The sequence below is a fragment of the Epinephelus fuscoguttatus genome, linkage group LG16, assembly GCF_011397635.1.
Source record: "Epinephelus fuscoguttatus linkage group LG16, E.fuscoguttatus.final_Chr_v1".
Lineage (NCBI taxonomy): Eukaryota > Metazoa > Chordata > Actinopteri > Perciformes > Serranidae > Epinephelus > Epinephelus fuscoguttatus.
The window spans coordinates 39,057,337-39,077,804 of NC_064767.1; the positions used below are offsets into that span (position 1 = coordinate 39,057,337).

General features: G+C 41.0%; 1 protein-coding gene across 1 annotated transcript in view; it reads right to left on the reverse strand.

Moving 5' to 3' along the window:
• The window catches only part of slc18a2 (solute carrier family 18 member 2), a 105,425-nt gene that overhangs the window by 15,331 nt on the left and 69,626 nt on the right, over positions 1-20,468 (reverse strand). The window contains exons 10-12 of the mRNA XM_049601219.1: positions 18,963-19,058; positions 14,972-15,050; positions 9,435-9,486 (exon numbers count right to left, since the gene is read on the reverse strand). Of these exons, the coding sequence (XP_049457176.1) occupies positions 9,435-9,486; positions 14,972-15,050; positions 18,963-19,058 (227 nt within the window). The remainder of the gene's footprint in view (positions 1-9,434; positions 9,487-14,971; positions 15,051-18,962; positions 19,059-20,468) is intronic.

Sequence of the window (20,468 nt, forward strand, 5' to 3'; positions counted from 1 at the left end):
CGTCATTGTCTTGTTGAAAAATAAATGATCATCCAACTAAACGCAAACCGGATGGGATGGCATGTCGCTGCAGGATGCTGTGGTAGCCATGCTGGTTCAGTGTGCCTTCAATTTTGAATAAATCCCCAACAGTGTCACCAGCAAAACACCCCCACACCATCATACCTCCTCCTCCATGCTTCACAGTGGGAACCAGGCATGTGGAATCCATCCGTTCACCTTTTCTGCGTCTCACAAAGACACGGCGGTTGGAACCAAAGATCTCAAATTTGGACTCATCAGACCAAAGCACAGATTTCCACTGGTCTAATGTCCATTCCTTGTGTTTCTTGGCCCAAACAAATCTCTTCTGCTTGTTGCCTCTCCTTAGCAGTGGTTTCCTAGCAGCTATTTGACCATGAAGGCCTGATTCGCGCAGTCTCCTCTTAACAGTTGTTCTAGAGATGGGTCTGCTGCTAGAACTCTGTGTGGCATTCATCTGGTCTCTGATCTGAGCTGCTGTTAACTTGCCATTTCTGAGGCTGGTGACTCGGATGAACTTATCCTCAGAAGCAGAGGTGACTCTTGGTCTTCCTTTCCTGGGTCGGTCCTCATGTGTGCCAGTTTCGTTGTAGCGCTTGATGGTTTTTGCGACTCCACTTGGGGACACATTTAAAGTTTTTGCAATTTTCCGGACTGACTGACCTTCATTTCTTAAAGTAATGATGGCCACTCGTTTTTCTTTAGTTAGCTGATTGGTTCTTGCCATAATATGAATTTTAACAGTTGTCCAATAGGGCTGTCGGCTGTGTATTAACCTGACTTCTGCACAACACAACTGATGGTCCCAACCCCATTGATAAAGCAAGAAATTCCACTAATTAACCCTGATAAGGCACACCTGTGAAGTGGAAACCATTTCAGGTGACTACCTCTTGAAGCTCATGGAGAGAATGCCAAGAGTGTGCAAAGCAGTAATCAGAGCAAAGGGTGGCTATTTTGAAGAAACTAGAATATAAAACATGTTTTCAGTTATTTCACCTTTTTTGTTAAGTACATAACTCCACATGTGTTCATTCATAGTTTTGATGCCTTCAGTGAGAATCTACAATGTAAATAGTCATGAAAATAAAGAAAACGCATTGAATGAGAAGGTGTGTCCAAACTTTTGGCCTGTACTGTATTACAAACAAAAAAAAGCCTGCCCTTGACCTCTTAAAGCTTTCAACTTTATTGTTGACCCTAGCTTACATGTTCGTATGAAACCATTTCAAACATAGATTTCCGCTATTTTTCAAAATCTGGAGGGGATGTATTTATCTAGAATCTGAGGATCACTTGAGCAGCTGTGATGAACCCTACATTTATCACAACAAGGTCATACTTTGATACATTTGACAATTCTACTTAGTCCCCCATAAAGGCCCTGACACACCAAGCCGACGGTCGGCCATCGACCAAAGTCGGGCCGTCGGTGAGCCTTTGTCAGCCTAGTTTTTGCGGTGTGTCCCGCACCGTTGGCACTTCAGCGTCAGCGGCTTTTCAGCCAATTGAGCATGCTGAATTGGCGGCGGAGCTTGTCGGTGAGAGAGATCACTCTGATTGGCTGTTCAGGTTTTATTTCCTTGCCCCTGTAGCGAGTGAATCTGCCTGTAGTGAAACCAGGGCTAACAGGTGCTTCCTCCCCAGGTTTCACTTCACTCAGCTGTCCGACAGATCCGCTGCTTCTTCCCACTTTATCCTAAATAATAAACCTGGGCTAGCTGGGAGCGGCTAGCAGAGCGTTAGCCGCAGCATGACGGGAGGGAGGCACAGCCAGTTAGCCTCTGCTAGCCTTCGTGCAAGCCCCGGCTCTCCGTTTGAATGCAAGTGCATTCCTCGGACTTCCGGTTTCCCTTTTTGCGTTATTTCCTCTCACGCAGGCGCAGAACGTACGTGCTACTTGGCCGTCGGATTTAGTCCATGTAGTGTTTTCAGATGCAACTGACACAGGGCGACGTGAGGCAACGTAGACAACGCAACAGTTGGCTTTCGTCGCTGCTAGTTCTTTCTTTCTTTCGGTTTGGTGTGTCCGCACCTTAAGGCATAGTTGGTGATTTAGGTACTGTTGTACCTGAACATTTCCCTATGTGATCCACAGCTTTTTCCCAAAATGGGTTGCCAGTTTACATTCCCAGATTGCATGTCGAAATGCCCCTGTTTCTGTCTGACATTTACAACATAAATTATTAGTTGGCAGACCCCTCCTGTGGAACTTAGAAGGAGTAAAGTAAAACCTAAAGTAAAACACTGGCAGCCAATATTCAGCATGCTGTACGTCACGCGCCACGTGCATGACTATTTGCATCACACGCCCCCTCCACTGACACTCTTCCTCTCCCTGTGCAAACAGCAGCACAGAGCACAGCCCCCGTCTGACCATATCTATCATTAACCCTCCCACCTGAGACATTCCCCATACAGTCCATCATAAAGCACAGACCACCCCGCCCTTACCGCACTAAGACTGTGAATAACAAAAGCTTGTGCCCCATCTTCTGCTTTCCTGCCACCCCCTGTGCTACTCAAACCCTACAACACCTGAAACTGGCTCTACTCAACACTCCTGAACTCCGTCACATGAAAACCCTTAAGCGTCAGCTTGAAAGACTTTACAAATAAACCAGTCTCGCAGTCCATCTCCATGCCTATACAGACCACCTTTCAAACTACACCCTCACTGCTGCCCGGTCCAACTACTACTCACAACTCATTCACTCTGGCTCCAAAAACCCCAAGACTCTCTTTTCCACTGTCAATAAACTCCTCAAACCCTGCGACAACACCATCTCCTCCATCACAACTGACAAATGCAACTCCTTTCTGGCATTTTTTGAATCAAAGATTGAAACCATTTACACTCAACTCAGCAACCAACCCCCCCCCCCCCCCCCCCTTTCTGTCAATAATTCTGGAACATGTTGTCGCCTCCCAAATCAAGACCCACCTCCGCCCTCATGAACTACATGAACCATTTCAATCCGGATTCCGCCCTCAACACAGCATCGAAACTGCTCTCCTCAAAATCACTAAGGACCTCCTGCTCTCTGCCGACTCTGGCCACCTCAGCATACTCATCCTCCTTGACCTCACTGCTGCCTTTGACACCATCAACCACACCACTCTGCTATCCCGCCTACAAACTTCCCTCAACATCACTGGCTCAGCTCTCTCCTGGCTCAAATCATACCTCACCGACAGACATCAGTTCATCCGTGTTAACAACTGCACCTCCTCCACCGTCCCCCTGCTTCAAGGTGTCCCTCAGGGCTCGGTGCTTGGTCCTCTCCTCTTCATCATCTACTTACTCCCCCTTGGTTCTATTCGTTGTCATGGTCTCCATTTCCACTGCTACGCTGCCGACATCCAAATCTACATCTCCACAAAATCCATCACCCTGGCCACCTGCTCGACCCTCACCAACTGTCTGACTGAACTCCAATCATGGCTGCAAACCAACTTCCTCAAACTGGACTGTGAAAAATCTGAAATAATAGTCATCGGCCCAAAATCCCTCTCTACATCAACACAAAACTTCACCCTCAGCATCGACAACACCACCCTCTCTCCCTCCCCATTTATCTGCAACCTTGGTATCACCTTTGACAATAACCTCACATTTGAACATCACATCAGCCGCCTCATCCAAACTGCCTTCTTTCACCTCAGAAATATTGCCCGTCTCCGTCCATTACTCTCCTTCTCTGCTGCCGAAACTCTCATCCATGCTTTCATCACCTCAAGACTCGACTACTGCAACAGCATCCTCTACAGCTCATCATCCAAAGTCCTCAACAAACTCCAGTACATCCAGAACTCTGCTGCCCGCCTCCTCACCCACACCCGCTCCTGTGAACATATAACCCCTGTCCTGCAAAACCTACACTGGCTCCCTGTCCCGTACAGAATCAACTTTAAGATCCTCCTCCTCACCCACAAAGCCCTCCACTGCCAGACCCCCTCCTACCTCACGGACATGCTCCACCACCACACTCCCTCCCTACAGAGCCTTCTCCATAGCCGCCCCCTCCCTCTGGAACACCCTCCCTATACACATCCGTGACTGTCCAGATCCATCCACCTTCAAATTACTCCTCAAAACCCACCTTTTCAAATCCGCTTTTAACCTTTAAAGATTAGCTTTTCGTTCTCTGTTTCTCATGTACCCCCCATTTTTTTTGTATGTACTTCTTTTCTTTTTTTTTAAATGTAAACTGTCTTTGAGAGCTGTAAAAGCACTATATAAATAAAATGTATTGTTATTATTTATTATAAAACCTATGAAACTTTGAAAAAGTTTGCTCTTTCATTGCTTGACATTTCACTGCAGAGTTTTGATGGTAATACTTTTCTCTTGAAGAAGACCCGAAAGTTGTAGTTAACAGCAAAGTGTATGTTTCCAAGTTTATCAGATTACCCGATGGTTGTCAGAAGCTCTGCTAGTGTGCTGCCATTTTTCTTGGTGGTCCAATATGATTCTAACAAGATGTTTTTCAAGTTTATACAAGACATTGTCATGTTATAATCTTTTCTTGTTTTAACAATATCACAATATACCTGCTGACTTTGATAGAGAATTATTAAAATCCTTCCTAGTGTTGGCCTACAGTATACATACTTATCACAATGTCATCCACTGTGCTCAGTAACAGCAAAATCTCCCAATATCTGAATGAAGCAGAACTTAATACAGTCATGTAGATGAGCCATCTCCAATATAGTCATTCTCCAATACTGTTTCCTCATTTAAATTTGAGTCTCAAATTATATATATTATATTATGTTATCACATTATAATATGAAATGTTTCACTTTGTAACACAATAAATTATGTTGTTACAACATGAAAAATTCAGTGTTGTTACAAGATAAATAGTAGTAGGGGTGATTCTAGGATCAGAGGTTTAGGGGTGCTGAGCACCCAGAGAGCTGCCCAGCCAGGCAAGATAAATTTTACTGTTTTGTACATTTTAACTCAATTTCATTCCCACAGACTTTTTGGGAAAGTCTGTGACTAAACCATCAAATCTGATAAAGGTTATTTAAATGCTGAGCCACAGCAAAAGAGGAATGGATTGGAATCATAAAAGAAACATATCGTAACCCTAATTTCTAGGGGAGGATAACTCATTTTGATACAGCAGCTCCTCAACATATACATAAACAGTATGTATGTTTCTGGAGTGAACGAGCCCCCTATAGTGAGTACCAAAAATACCAAAAATGGATCTTGGACTTATTTTTTGGACTTTTATTTGAAATGCAATGCACAACATGTAACATTAACACATTAACAGTAATTGACTTTTTCAACGTTTGTTTCTGCCTTTTCCCTTCTTGTCTGTATTATATAATACAAATACATAAATAAAAAAACACTTCAAAAAAGAAAAGTGCTTGAAATCTACAAAATAATAATAATAAATACACACAATAGGATTTATAATGTTAATGGGCATCCAGTCAGTTAGCTAGTCAGTAGCACCTTGGCTACAATATTAACACATGCACATGACACAACAGCTAGCTTCTCTCATTCCAGTTCAAACAGAGGACAGTGGTACTGACCATCTGTAACGTTTCATAGCCAGATAAAACGTCAGCTAACTTCTACCTAACAACATAAACAGTGACCTACGATTAAATGCATATTACGTTGCAACCAAGTACTGTATAGTTTTGACACTTTTCTAGCTTATTAAAAAGGGACATACAGTAAAAAAAATTTTTTTAAAAATATCTCAAATTTTAGGGGTGCTGGGATTCAATTTAGGGGTGTGTTTCTAGCCCCAAAAATGGGCTAGAAACGCCTGTGAATAGTAGGAATGAGCAAGTACACCGTGAGCTGTATCTGTATATCTGTCTGTAGAGTTTAGTCTGGGCGTGGGTGTGGTTTAAATTGAAAATGGGAAGTTGTTCTTAAAACATTATGGATTGATCAGAGGTTACTATACTTATTAAAAAACTATTTACAAAGCAATCTCTTGATTGAGCTTCAGATGATTTTTTTTTTTATCATAACAGTAATAGATTGCTACCCAAATGAGAACTTTCCTCCATGACATGTGCAGATATTGACACATTTTAATCAGGTGGTACAAGTTCTCATAAAAAAGTTTAGTATCTGTGCTGGATACTCGTTTCGTCTGAGTATTCGGCTCAATCCTAATTCAATGAGAGACTTATTTTTTATAGGAAAAGAATATTTATTAATGTGTACACATAAGAATAAAATGTGGAAAGTCTTTGGCGATTAGACCCCATAGAGATGGTATGATTTAAGGAGGGTGATGAATCCATAGTCGAATAGGGAACCCCCAGAAAAGAAAAGTAAGAAGGGAGAGGGACAACCAACCATTTGACATGAGGTGATCTTTACCTTACCAGGAGGCAACAGGCTTCTAATAAATAAGAGAAGAGAAACTAAGGTCATAAGACCAACTTATATAAAATGGTGAAAGTAAAATAAGGTTCGCCGACCAAACAGAAATTAAGTCAGCATGACAAACAGAAATTAATGGTCACATGACCAACAAAAAATAAGTAAGAGCAAGAGGTCCCGCAGACTGTGACTGTGCATTTGCATGAGGTCCCGAAGAACATGGGTGTTTGTGCATACAGCACGAGGTCCTGCAGACTGTGAGGTCCAGAATACCATGTAAATGAGTGAGCAGCATGATAAATGCAAGCAAGGTAAACAGAATTGAATCAATAGAATTACATTAATTTATGGCCAACTTAAACAAGTACAGCAGAACAGGCCCCAAGACCAGCAGATAATACATCAGCAAGACAGAAATTGTGATTAGATAACTAAGATGAAATAATCATGGGTGATGCATGATTGTGGACTATAAAGTGATAAAGGTGAGCAATTAGCAGACAAGCTGGTGTTAGTGCATGCAACATGTAGTTAGAGGACCATGGAGGACTGTGCATACGACATGAGACTGTGTAGAACATGGGTGTTGTGGGAACATGTGATAAATGTGTTTTTTTTCCCCCGTTAAAGGGGTTTTTCTGGGGAGTTTTTCCTTATCCGCTGCGAGGGTCATAAGGACAGAGGGATGTTGTATGCTGTAAAGCCCTGTGAGGCAAATTGTGATTTGTGATATTGGGCTTTATAAATAAAATTGATTGATTGATTGATTGATTGATTGAAATGACAGCAAGCCAAACTGAATCTTGGCAGACAGAATTGGAATCATTTAAACAAATGCAAGGAAAATAGGTCTGAACAGCAAGCAAATATCAGGTCAGCAATGACAAAATACCGATATGACAACCAAACAGAAATGGCAGATGGCTGATACATGAGTGTGACTCCATCAAATGTGAAGGTGGGCAATAGGACAAACTATAACCAAGACTTGATTGAGAGGTAGCGGATGAGAAAACCACAAAAGGCAACCACCAGCTATATGAATAACTTAGCAAGAAATTAAAACTTGATTTATGAAACGGTGCTAATATCACACCATACCTGGCTCCCCCCAAAAATCCACAGTGGGTACTTTGCTAATCCACTAATAGTAGAAAAATTCTGCCCTGGCAATTATTATGACATTATTATTTATTTTTTTTTTTTACAAGAAACTTTTCTTGTTATGACGTGAAAAACACCTTGTTATAATAAGACACTTTCAAGATTATTACCTGCTGACACTGATCAGTTTATTTTTTTCCTGACCAGTACACTTCCCTACAAAACACTGTTTCCAACCCTCTCAATGTTTTTAAGTAAATGAAGATCACAACCTGGTCTTGAGAAAACAAACCTTTTATACTTAGTGCACATATTTAAGAACTACACAGCCATATGTCGTGGATCTACTGTTGTGTTTCTACTGGCTAAGGAATCGGAAATATTTCTGGACTGATGAAGCTTAAAATGTGTATAAATTATTAGATAATATTACACACTCTACAAATCCTCTGTAGAATTCAGTTTATTTTAAACAGCTCCGTTTTAAACCCACCTGTTTTCAAATATCCTGTAAGTGATATCTGGGCCCGTATTCACAAAGAATCCTAAGACTAAAAGTAGCTCTTAGTGACGTCATTCTAAGGAAAAATCTTTCCTCGAATTTGAAGACTTTTCTTAGAATTTTCCCTTGTTAAGATAAAAGTTATTCACAAAGCATCTTAGGCCTTAAGAGAGCTCCTAAGGTGAAAAACTGTTAAGAGGAGGGAGGAGGACTTTTAGGAAGCCTAAGAGTGTCTTAAACAGAGAAAATGGCAGAAAGACAGAGAGGAAGGAGAGATATTCTCCGTATATTGAACGACAGTGATTTAATGAGATGCTACCAGCTTGATCGTGCAGAGATAATGTTTGTGGTTGACCTCATCAGGGATGAGCTTACTTTTCCCACCCAGTGTAGTAACGCAATCACGCCCGAGATGAAGGTCATCACAACATTGCCATACCTGCTACGGGGAAAATGCAACAGTGTGTAGCAGTGATGACTTGGGTCTGTCACAACCCTCTGTCAGCAGAGTGGTCAGTCAGACCATTAGGCTACGGCACTTTAACAGCCTCGTATTGCTGCAATCTCCGCTCTCGCTTTGGATTGCAGCACGTAGGAGCACTTCTCACACTCATCGCTTGTGCGTAAAAGGAGAGGGAATAACGCATTGATTTGTCGGGCAATGCGCTCCCAGGTCTGCCTCTTCCCTTGTGCCGTGATCCTGGGACCGAATTTCCCTCTTAAAACTCCTTTGTTCTCCTCCACGAGCTGTGCCAACAGCAGGCACTGCTCTTCTGTCCAGTTCGGCTTTCTCGTTCTTTTTTTCTCCATTTCATTTGTTGTTTTGGTCATTCTGCCAAATCAAACCACTTTTTACAAGGAGGCCAGCAATCACAGTAATTGCTGACAGCTGAGTCTGCGTCCACCATTAATATCAAATAGATTAAGTAGTAAAATTACCAGCGTGGCGAGTAAACATAACAGTAAGCAAATCAATAGGCTATAAAAACCAGAGCCTACGTTCAAACATTTTGAAGCTGTGTAACAATTAATTTAATTTAGCTGAGTTTCACCATCATGACATAAAATTATTTTCACGATTACACATTTCTTAATAGCCTACAGTCTAAGTTATATGATCGGTTGATTTCACTGTCCATTCATTACTAGGAGCACATTTTTTATTTTTTTTGGTAACACCCAATCACAGCTTTTAGACTGCGTCATACCTAGCAACGGGGTCAACCACACCTCCTCACTAAGATAAACATTTCTGTCCCATCCTTGCTCAGAGTTGCTCTCAGAAACTTCCTGAATCACTCTTAAGCTAATATTCCTTGCTAGGAATTTTTAGGCGAAGTTAGGAGCTCTCTGAGAGGACTCTGAGAATCTTTGTGAATATGGGCCCTGAACTCACACTGATGGTGTAGTTGTCTCCCTCATACTTACACATATTACACTGACTCCAACCACCGTTATTCCAATGAGAGCACAAAGCCATCTGTAGGAAAGGGAAGAAGTGGTCAGTGTTATCTCATCTGAAACACTTCAACACCAATAAGCTACAATGATCTCTGAGCAGTTTGCTCAAATATTGGTAGGGAGTAGGGACATTTCTGTCCTCCCAAAATATTGGCAGTGACATGTCCCCACTGTCCATATGCAAGCCTACACCCTTGTGTGTAACACATATTTATCAACATAGGTTGAATATAAATATTTCATTACTCTTGACACACTGTTTTTAGGTAAACACAGTTATGTAAACTCTTTCCATCCAATATTAACAACATTTCAAATATACTGCCTGATAGCTGGGAATGAGCAGTCTAAGTGACATATCTCTATAGGCTTGGTGTAGTTTGTATTGTCACTCCATGACATGTAAACCTTTTTTTTAAAAAAAAAATGTACGGGGTACTGTGATGGTGAGGTAATATTTCAATGAAAATGAAGGAAACAGGAAAGGACCTATAATGTACTAATGTAATAGGAAGTCACCATCATGACTTCTAGAAGACAATGCTGAAATTTCCCTCACCATTCCAAACATTCCCCCTTCTACCTCACCTGCTGTGGTTTCTTACAGGGAAGTGCAGTTAGCACTGCACTAAATTCTAGTGTTGGAACAGTGGAAAAAAAAATCTCACAATTTCACACATTTTGTGAATGTTGCTGTTATGTGACTGTGAAAAGTGATCTAAATGAATCTGTTGTCAGAGTTTCAGCGATATGGGTTTGAACCTGAGTGCAAAATTGATGGATGAAGCAGGGTGTTCTCACACATTTTAGTATATTTTCCTATGAAAAGTAATGCACCCAAATTTGTGCATATCCCATGTTTGAAAGACTGCGATTATGTGACTAATGAGCTGACAACAGTAAACAAGGACGCAGTCCTAAGTGCCTGTAAGGAGGCACTGTTGAGATGGTGGGTCTCAAAAAACTGGACTTTCGCCCAGGACTTTCCCCTGGAGTCATATGTTCAGATCTGTGTGAACTTGGACTGAACTTTGAGTCATTCTAAGTTATATCCACCATGTTTCTTTACCTAAACCTGGTCCTAAGGGGAGCACACTTTTATTGACTGAACCAAACCTCCATAAACTTTTCTTTAATTATTACCTTATCTTACCATTTTACCTTACCTTACCTTATTACCTAAGGACAAATGACATTATGGGCTCTAATTTCCCGGTGTGGTGCAGGGTGGCGAACCCCGCGCAGAGCTAGTTTTGAGCAGCGCAACCCGAGGCGCGCTCAGTTTGGTAGTTTGGCAGACCGAGGTGCGCTGAGATGGGTGTGGTGGCGCAGCAGGGGGAGGTGTCGACAGATCACAGAGCGCAGGCAGAGCGCAGCCGGTGTAAGCCAAAGTTTGGCTGACCGGCGGACAGTGCGCACACGTTGCCAAAACCTCACAGGCAGGTTTCCAGAATGTCAGGCCCTTTTATAATGTAATAAATACCCCAAAAAAACGCTATTCAATGCAACTATCTGCAATCAGCACATAAATGTATCTCTATATTGACTGTCCCATCACATCTGATGTCAGATCAAAGGGCATTGGCACCGTTTGGCATGTTTGGCACGCGTAATGGAAACCCAACTTGATTTGATTAACACAGCTGCAAACTAATGAGTTCACATCCCTCTCAGCCAACCACAAACAGCCACAGCATCAGATAGGGAGTGCGAGAGAGAAAGAGAGAGCGCATGCACGCACGAGAGAAACGCAACATTGATTTACAATTGTGGTGACCTCCTCCCAGGCCACCTTTGCATCATCAGCCCGTGGAGGTCTGCTCGCAGTTCCGTATATTTGGACACTGCGAGCTTGGACCTCCCGGACCAAAACATTAGTTTCCTCCTGGGAGAAGATTGGCTGTCTGACGCTGCTGCTCTCTTCTGCCATGGCGAATTGAGTCAACTCTCATTACACCTTTGCGTGGTGCATTTAAAGGCGAGGAGAGGGGCTCATTTGATTGGTGTGATGTGTGTAAAACCCACTCCACGCCTTCTCTCCTCCCTCTTTCCAACTTGCGCAGGTAAGAGGGATGGAGGTGGGGAAGAGGAGTAGCTGCACCAGCGTGCACGGTGTGCCAAACTTGCAAAATCCGCCTGGCCACACCCAGTTGGCGAAGCGCAGGTGCACTGTGCCCCCGCCTAGTCTGCGAGACTAGAGCCCTATGTCCTTAACTGTACATTAAGGACATGTCATTCATGGGGCACAAATTCATAGGATATCATACAAACTGTTGTGCATGCATTTTTGGTAGGATATCATAAGAGCTGTTTCATGAGAAAATGCTGGATTGGGAGGCAGGCAGGAAAAGTGCAGTGATTTATTGTAAAATTATAGTAATAACCTGAGTTAGCAACAGGTAGAAGAAAAACCGAAATGCATCGAGAACACTGGAAAAACTAAACTCTAGGAAAACCACCATACCACAAGGAAAAAATGGCATAAACAAATCACTAGAGGAGGTGCAGACAAGAAGCTGACAAAAGACAAGGGGAGCACAAGGACTAAATCCACAAGGAGAGCAGGGTGGCTGGACACAGGTGGAACTAATGAACTCATGGAATACAGGTGTAGAAGAAAACAGATGGGAAAACATACAAAGGCAGGAAGTTAAGCAAGATGTAACACATGAGGTGAGTATAACAAAATTAAACAGGAAGCACTAAACATTAAATAAACTGAATACGACAAGGAAATCCCCAAAACCTAGAAAACAAACTCTCATGATAACTAAACATGAGAAAACAAAGACAGATATTAATATGACAACTAAGATATATTGCTAGTCTATAAAGGAGAAGTTTGATGGCTTCTGGGTGCAGAGGAAGACTGTGACAACTGTGACAGCAGTTGTAGCTATCTGCATTCTGCTTTTACACATCTAGTCTTTATTGTTTATTTATATTTTCATGAAGTGCTTGTGTGTGAATGGGGAGACAACACCCAAATGGCAATAAAAAGTGATTTTGATTTTGACTGTGTGCTCTATTTTAACTTCTGTTTTCTTGGCAAAACTTTCACTAACACGTGAATATATGTATAAATATGAAGTGTTCTCTAAGATCCAAAAGTAGTCCTTAGTGGGCTAAGAAGCCTTTGGGGCAAGGGCTAGAGGACGCCATTAAGTGTTTTATAAGTGATTGAAACTTGACCGTAAAATATTTGGATACAAAAAGTATGAGAACTTTATGAAATGGAGCAAATTGCATATGCATCACCCAGCTGGCACGGGACAGGATGTCACAAAAGATGTTGGATATTCACGTCAAAATGACATTAAATTTTGGTTGGAATAAAAATTGGGTTTATGGTATTTTAAATGTTTAACAATGTTAGAATTTTATGTTGTATGGACATAAACATTATGACGTTTTGGAGACACTGGGTTTTATTCTTCTTACGTTATGACTGAATGATGTTATTCTACGTCAAGATAACATTGGCATGAGACATTTGGAAGTCATTAGATTTTGGTTATTTAACAACACAACTTAAATATCATCATCTGTTCTACGTCAAACTGAAGTTGGCATTAGGCGTTGATGTAGGCAAGAACAATTCCAGTTGCCTCTGTCAGTGCTGCTAAATTTGTACTAAGTTTATGCTCTTATGTCTATTTTGCCAGTGTTGGTGTTGGTGTTGCTTTTTGCTGTTGGCTTTGAAAGGTGGTGGTGTGTGTCTGCGAGCCACTTATCTAGATGAGGAAATTAACTCACCAGTCTGTAAACTCTCCTCCTGCTGACTTCTGCTAGCTAGCTTCTAGCTAGCCAGGTCAAGATTTTCAAATGTAAACATAAGTAAACAAAGAAAGATGGAGAGGAATGGGCACCAGCTTAACTAGCATACCGCTAACTATTATACAGATGTTGGAAATAAGACCACCTGCGTGGTGAATCAGTTTCCAATGGGATATCAGGAGCTGTAATATCCTGTAATTCACTGAAACTTGACTAAATCCTTGACAGCGGCATTCAACCTGGTGACACTTTTTCTATATGCCAATGTGAAAGAAATGACGACTCTGGAGAGAGTGAGAGGAGGAGAGAAGTCGAGTGCTTTAGGTTAAATAAGGACTGGTGTGATGGTGGAAATGTGAGGTGCTGTCCCATTCCAGCTGTGGATCACTGCATTCTTTCAGGCTGCTCTCACAATTTTTTTGTATGTTTTTCTACGAAAAGCAACGCACACAAATTCATACATACACCACATGTTTACGCTGACATTAGTAAACAAGAGAGCAGTCCTGAGTGCTTAGGCAGGTATGGGTGGTGGATGGGCAACAAAAAAATGGACTTTCACCAAGATTTTTCCCCTGGAGTCATGTGTTCAGCTCCATGTGAACTTCTAGAAGGAAATTTGAGTCATTTAAAGGTGTGTCGTCACCATGTTTCTTTTCCTAAACCTAGCCACAGTAATGTTTATTGCCTAAACCTAACTTCTGTAACTTAATGTACTTAAGGGACGCATCATACTAACCAATCTATGAGAATACGTGCGGTTGCAGTGTGGCGCTGTCCGTGCTTGGGAGGAGCGAGGCTCAGAGGAAGTGCAGGTTGTCCACTAATCGGAAGATCGGCGGTTCGATCCCTGGTTGCTCCAGACTGCATGTCAAAGTATCCTTGGGCAAGATACTGAATCCCAAATTGCAGGCGATGGCTGTTCCATCGGTGTGTGAGAGCGTGTGAATGGTTACTGAGTAGCAGGTGGCACCGTGTAGCCTTGACCACCAGTGTGTGAATGTGTTTGTGAATGGGAGAATGTGACATGTAGAGTAAAAGTGCTTTGAGTGGTTGGGAGACTAGAAAGACGTAATACAATTGCAGTCCATTTACCATTTGTTCAGGTTCTGGATGTGTGGACAGTTTGATCAATTCACAACCAGAAACCATGGATTACCAGAGTCATCCAGAAATATGGACAATTGCAAAGCAGCAGCCAACAATGTGAGAAGATGCAAAAAAGAACTAAATAAGACTGCATGGGTTAAATGAGTTCACTGGAGTTGTACCTTGTATATTTCTATGTGACAAATAAATGACTTGATTTACTGATTCCTGACATTGTATTTTGGTCACCTGATGTCGCAACCTAAATTCAACCAAATATCAGTGTCTAATGATGCTGCTGACCAGCTGGGAAGGCTCCAAAAACCCAAATTTATAACACTGTGGAAGGATATTTATTACATTTCATAGTCTTTGAAGCTTTTCACATACTATCCATTCATGCATTTATCCCTTCCTCTTCCCTCTCTCTCTCATAAGACACCTACGTTACACATACATAACTTCCCCAACACTGTATGCAATCTTTATCATCAAGGCTTCAATAAAGCCAGCCTTACAAACACTAAAAACACTGAAAACTCATTTAGAGGAGCGGAAACAGATATCACATCCACAGAGAAAGAGAAGGGAGGGAGTAAGAGAAAGAGAGAATAGATAAGGATAATTTCTCTTCCTACCTCCCCATCTTGTGCGCCAATGTGCCAAAGATGTTGGTTCCAATAAGGTAGGAGATGGAGGCTGGTAAGAAAGCGACGCCTGGACACATACAGAGAGATGAGAGACTGAAGGTGTGGGCAGGCTTTCAAAGATAAGCAGATCTCTATCAGTGCCACATCGCTGAGCTGCTGTACATCTTCCATTGTCTGTAATGAAGACTTGTGCTTTTCACCTGCCAGCACATGACACCCTAATATCCTGTTCTTCACTCTTCCTTCTTTATCTGACCTAGACTTCATATACAATGGACTGGAACAAACTAATAACACCAACGACTCCAGGAAGCCTCTGTATAGAAAAGATCTCACAGGATAGAGGAATGACACTTTTCCACTATATCAAGTCACTAAGTAAAAAATTATTGTATATTATGTAAATGAAACAGGAGAAAATGTGGAGCAATTACTGATGATATTATTCTGTCAAAGTTTTGAAATAGTAACCAGAGAAATGAATCAATGACCATCAGAGCTAATGCTAAAGTGTTTTTGCACGGTGGAGTTTTGAATACATTTTTCTGAAAAGTGAAATTTGACACTTTTCTGTCCATATATATGAAAATATGCATGTACTTTTATACTTTATGGTAAATTTTGAGCATTTTGTTTTTTAAAAAATAGGGCAATTATTTTGTTAGGGGAGCCTTTACTAGGTCCTTCTGGAGATAGGTCTTTCTCTGCAGCAGAAAAGATGTATTGATCTTGACTTAGGACATGGATGGGCAGTCGAAAGAACAGTTTGGGGAACCTCTGAAGCTGACTTTAAGCCTATTGTGGAAAGAGCCTTGGATAGCATGCGTTTTCAATGTCACACGCTGGCTGAAGACTACAGACTGTGACATGGGAGGAGGGGATGGAAGGTGCTCCAGATATCGTGATATTGTACTGCTCAGCCTTACTTGGAAGGCTTATGGAAAAATATATTTTGCTGCCTAGATCTCAACACTTGGTTGACATTTTTTTTTGGACCACTAATAAACTCAGATTTCTTGATATGGGAGTAACTCTATTCAAAGTGAGATGAATGCTGTCCCTCCTAAAGAGTCCAGGTTTCCCCCCGAATGTCCACCAATAATCTACAAAGCCCACATCTGGACAACACCTCAACAGCCAGCATCTGAATGATGGCATGCTGCTAAACATGTCATCAATGGTCAGGTTTGGGAGGGGTCCAGAGAAAACTACGAAGTCCAGACATTGTCTTTGCATATGTACACACCGAGTCAACATTCATTCTATGGACTTCCAATTGGCATAATCGGGAATTGTTAACACCAAGTAATGTGGTGGTCCAGTAATGATCCACAGAAAATTTGGTACAAATTGGATCTATGGTTAAGGAACAGATTTTGAATAATCTGTCTTTCAAAAAATTGGGTGGAATTTTAGTCAGGCATACTGAAATAGTTCTTGAAGTGTTTGTAGAGCAAATTGAGCTGGACTTGAATGTTTAATTTCAAGTCTCAATGACTCAATGTCTGGGCCTAAATTACAGCGCCACCATCCAGCCAATTGGTGTCATATTCCTTGGGCAGCACTTGCACACAACTTCTGATCAATAGTGAAAATGTAATGTGTCTATGATGTACCATCTCACTGGAATTTGCAAAAAAATTTTCTGAAGAAGATTAATACTACTGCTACCACTTATAATACTAATAATAGCAATAACAATTTGGTGTATAAATACCAATGCAATGAAGATGCACTTTTAGTAGTCTGCTTTGTAATAATGTAGTTTCAACCCGTAGACCAACTTCAGTGACATCGGCCGTCACATAATTACATAATTACAGAGCCTGCAAGTGCAGCTGGATTCTCTTAGCAAAGCAGATGTCTTTTCCTAAGTCACCAGCTTAAAAGAAGGCCATTGGCCTTGTACAAAAAAATGGGCATACATCAATAACAATATGCCCAAACATCATTAAACTTGGTGGATATTTTTTGTTACGCAATTTAAACATGTCCCTAAAATGTTTTTGGTAGTTGACCAATAGGACAGTATTGAGATTTGGATATTGTAAACTCTAAAAGGCCTCGGTCCTTTGCAGCTTTATACTTGTAACACCAGCTGGCTTAAATCCCTTAGTTGCTGCTTGCAGCTCTTAGTTTTTTCTTTTTTTCTTTATTTGGTTTCCTCTAAAACCTGATGATTTTATGACTTGCCTGTTTCATTCTGCATCCTTTGTGAAAGACGTAACGTGGATCTTCAAAAGTGCCCCATGAATAAAAAATGTTATTATTATTGTTATTATCATTATTATGGATTTGTTAGTATTTGTGTTGTCAGAACTCAAATGAGCAAGAAACATGAAACTTGACCCAGTAACTGGAATCAATGTGTGCATAATGTGAAAAACAGTAAAATAATAATAAAAAAATGCAATTAATCACACACTTTCACAGGGCTTAGTAGTAAAATGGCCACAACTCATTAACAATTTGTACTACCATTATAAATCTTGACATCTTAAGTACATGTTGGGGAATAGCCCAACAAGTCATTTGCCACAAATACCACAAATTTATACCTCAAACAACAGAATTTCATGGGGGAAAGTATTAACCAAGATCTAAAATATCATAATGACTGTGACTGAGTAAGATTTTATAGCATACTGCAGACACATTTTTGAACATTTGAAACAGTGACAATATTTGATACTATTTGCACAAAAAATCTGACTGTACATAATACTACTCTTTTTTTTATTCATTTATTTTAGTTTAGTCACTGTGTATTTTAGTGGTATCAGGGAAACTTGAAAAGTAAGAATTTCATTGCCTGTAACTACATTTACGTTTGGTGTGTACATGATAATACACCTCTTGAATCTTGAATCTTCAATGATGTCTAAGGTAAATTTCCCAATGGGACAATAAAGTCCCTCCTTTTCGATCCTTTCCTTTCCTTTCCTTTCCTTTCCTTTCCCGTCCCGTCCCGTCCCGTCCCGTCCCGTCCCGTCCCATCCCATCCCATCCCATTATCTGGTTTACATTTGTAAGGGAAGGTCCAGTGTATCCAGTGCTAAAGAGGTATGAAGGTAGCACCTTTCCTTAGCATTTAGAGGATTTGAACGGCTCTTATCATGGTTGCCACTTGCAGGAAATTTCACTCAGTTAGGAACCTTCCTAAGCAAAAGGGACTATTTGTCCGCAGCCATGTTGTACAGACCGAGTTGAGCATTGCCCAATCTGCCTCCATCTGCTTGTGTAAAGCCTTGGAGAAGCACTATTTGTTAGTTTGACTACTTATTTCTATCATCTTACTTCGTTTGTGTATATATCTAGTGATTATATACATTTTGGAAATTTTGCTTTCTAATACTTTTTGTGTTCATATTCTTCTCTGTTAATGTCTGAGTGAAAGAGCAAGAACTGGACTGACCTTGCAAGGAAAAGGTGTAAGTTTTAGCCAATTTACTACTAATAAACTTTACAGTATTTTACAAAGCATTTAATGGGATTTTAGATATTTTAATAAATAATGTGTACACTGATGGATTATTGAAACAGCATTTTTTTCTAGAATTGTAAAATTAATGAAAGTAAGTGGTTGTTTAGAGAGGATGGAAACACATTAGAAATTCTTAAGTTCTATACTTTGGGAAATGGTTTGCAGTAATGTATAGTATATATGATTTTGAAATAAAAAGGCTAAACACTGAAAAAATCCTAATATGGTTTTATGGTATTCAGTTTTTGTTAACGCTGTTGTAGAGGTGTTAATTAAATTATATGTTTTAGCACTGAGGTCACATTTCTAGTGTAGTGCTGGACTGCATCATAAATAATAACTAAACAATAATGAATAAATTGAATGGTTCTCCTATTTGTCTGTGCATTTTTAAGGACTAAATGTCTTGTGATAATTTAATTGCTGTAAGGACATATTATGTGTGTGCATAATGTGTATTTTCTGAGTGAGTGCTGAACAGAGCGTTGTAAATACCTAGCTGCCATTTCCTGGCACACATGGTCTCCATCATCCAGATCGGCAGTGTTGGCTCCATCATGGCAATGGCCATATTTCCAAAACAAATAGCACCTGGGCAGCAAGATTGAGAATAAGTGGACACAGTGTTAATTATGGCATATTTTTGTTCTTTAGTCCATATTTGTTACCCCTCCAACCTCCCACCGCCTGCATACAGACATAGATACAAACACAGCCTGCTTGCTTTGTTGAAGTGACCGTCACCGTGACATGATGGGAAAGGCCATCTCACACACAAGTGCAATTTTCCTTACACATGCATTTGTATTACCGTGGTTGTTGTGAAATCATACAGTTGACGCTGCAGGAAGAGCTAGTCATTTTGTTCTCTTGTGAAAACACAAGCTTCTGGCAAACAGACTGATTGTTTATGACACTACACACTTAAACTGGACGGCACCAACAAAGATTAAGTTCCAACTGTAATAATAGTAATCAAATGTAATAAGTTACATAACTTTGATGAAGTTAATAATTACATTTTTCATAGGGTAACTAGTAATCTGCAACAAAAGTAACCTTCCTAACATGAGACACCTGTTTGATCTATCCATCCATCCATCCATCCATCCATCCATCCATCCACTTACCCGTGAAGCAGGCCAAGCAAAGCACCCCAGACGTCCCTCTCCCCAGCGACCCTTTCCAGCTACTCCTGGTGGAAGCACCCGCATCACTGCAGATGCTGCACCAAACCATCTGTCCATCTCACGCTCCACTTTACCCTCACTCCCGAACAAACCCAGAGATACTTGAACTCCTTCGCTTGGGGCAGTAACTCTCTCCAAACCCAGAAGGGGCAATCAACCATTTTCCCGCAGAGAACCATGGCCTCAGACTTGGAGGTGCTGACTTTCATCCCATCTGTTTAACACTTGGCTGCAAACCGCCCAAGTGCATGCTGGAGGTCACAGTGTGATGAAGCCAACAAAACCACATCATCTGCAAAACGCAGAGATGCAATTTTGAGGACCCCCAACTGGACCCCCTCCTCCCCCTGGCTGCACCTTGAGATCCTACCCATGAATATCACAAACAGGATCTGTGACAAAAGACAACCCAGGCAGAGGCCAAAACCCATTAAGAATTTGTTTGACTGTACACCGAGTACGTGGATGCAGGTCTGTCTTTGGTCATACAAATGTATATGATGGCACTGGAAATAAAAAGATTGTCTTTTTATTAGAAAAATAATCCACACACTGTTTAGCACCAGTGATTAAAAATGCATCTCAGTCAAGCAGACCTCATCAGTCATTAACTACTTTCCCACTCTTTAACATGCTTATGTGTGAGTGCAACAGGGCTGGACATGACGCCCCGGAGGACAGTTTTACAAAGAAGTTACTGCTTCTTCTCAATACTGCTGATATAGACTTGTATAGTGGAAGATTTCATTTTGAGAATGGTAAGGGAGAATGTGATGAAGTTTGAGAGGGTCAGGACATCAAGTGAAGGGCA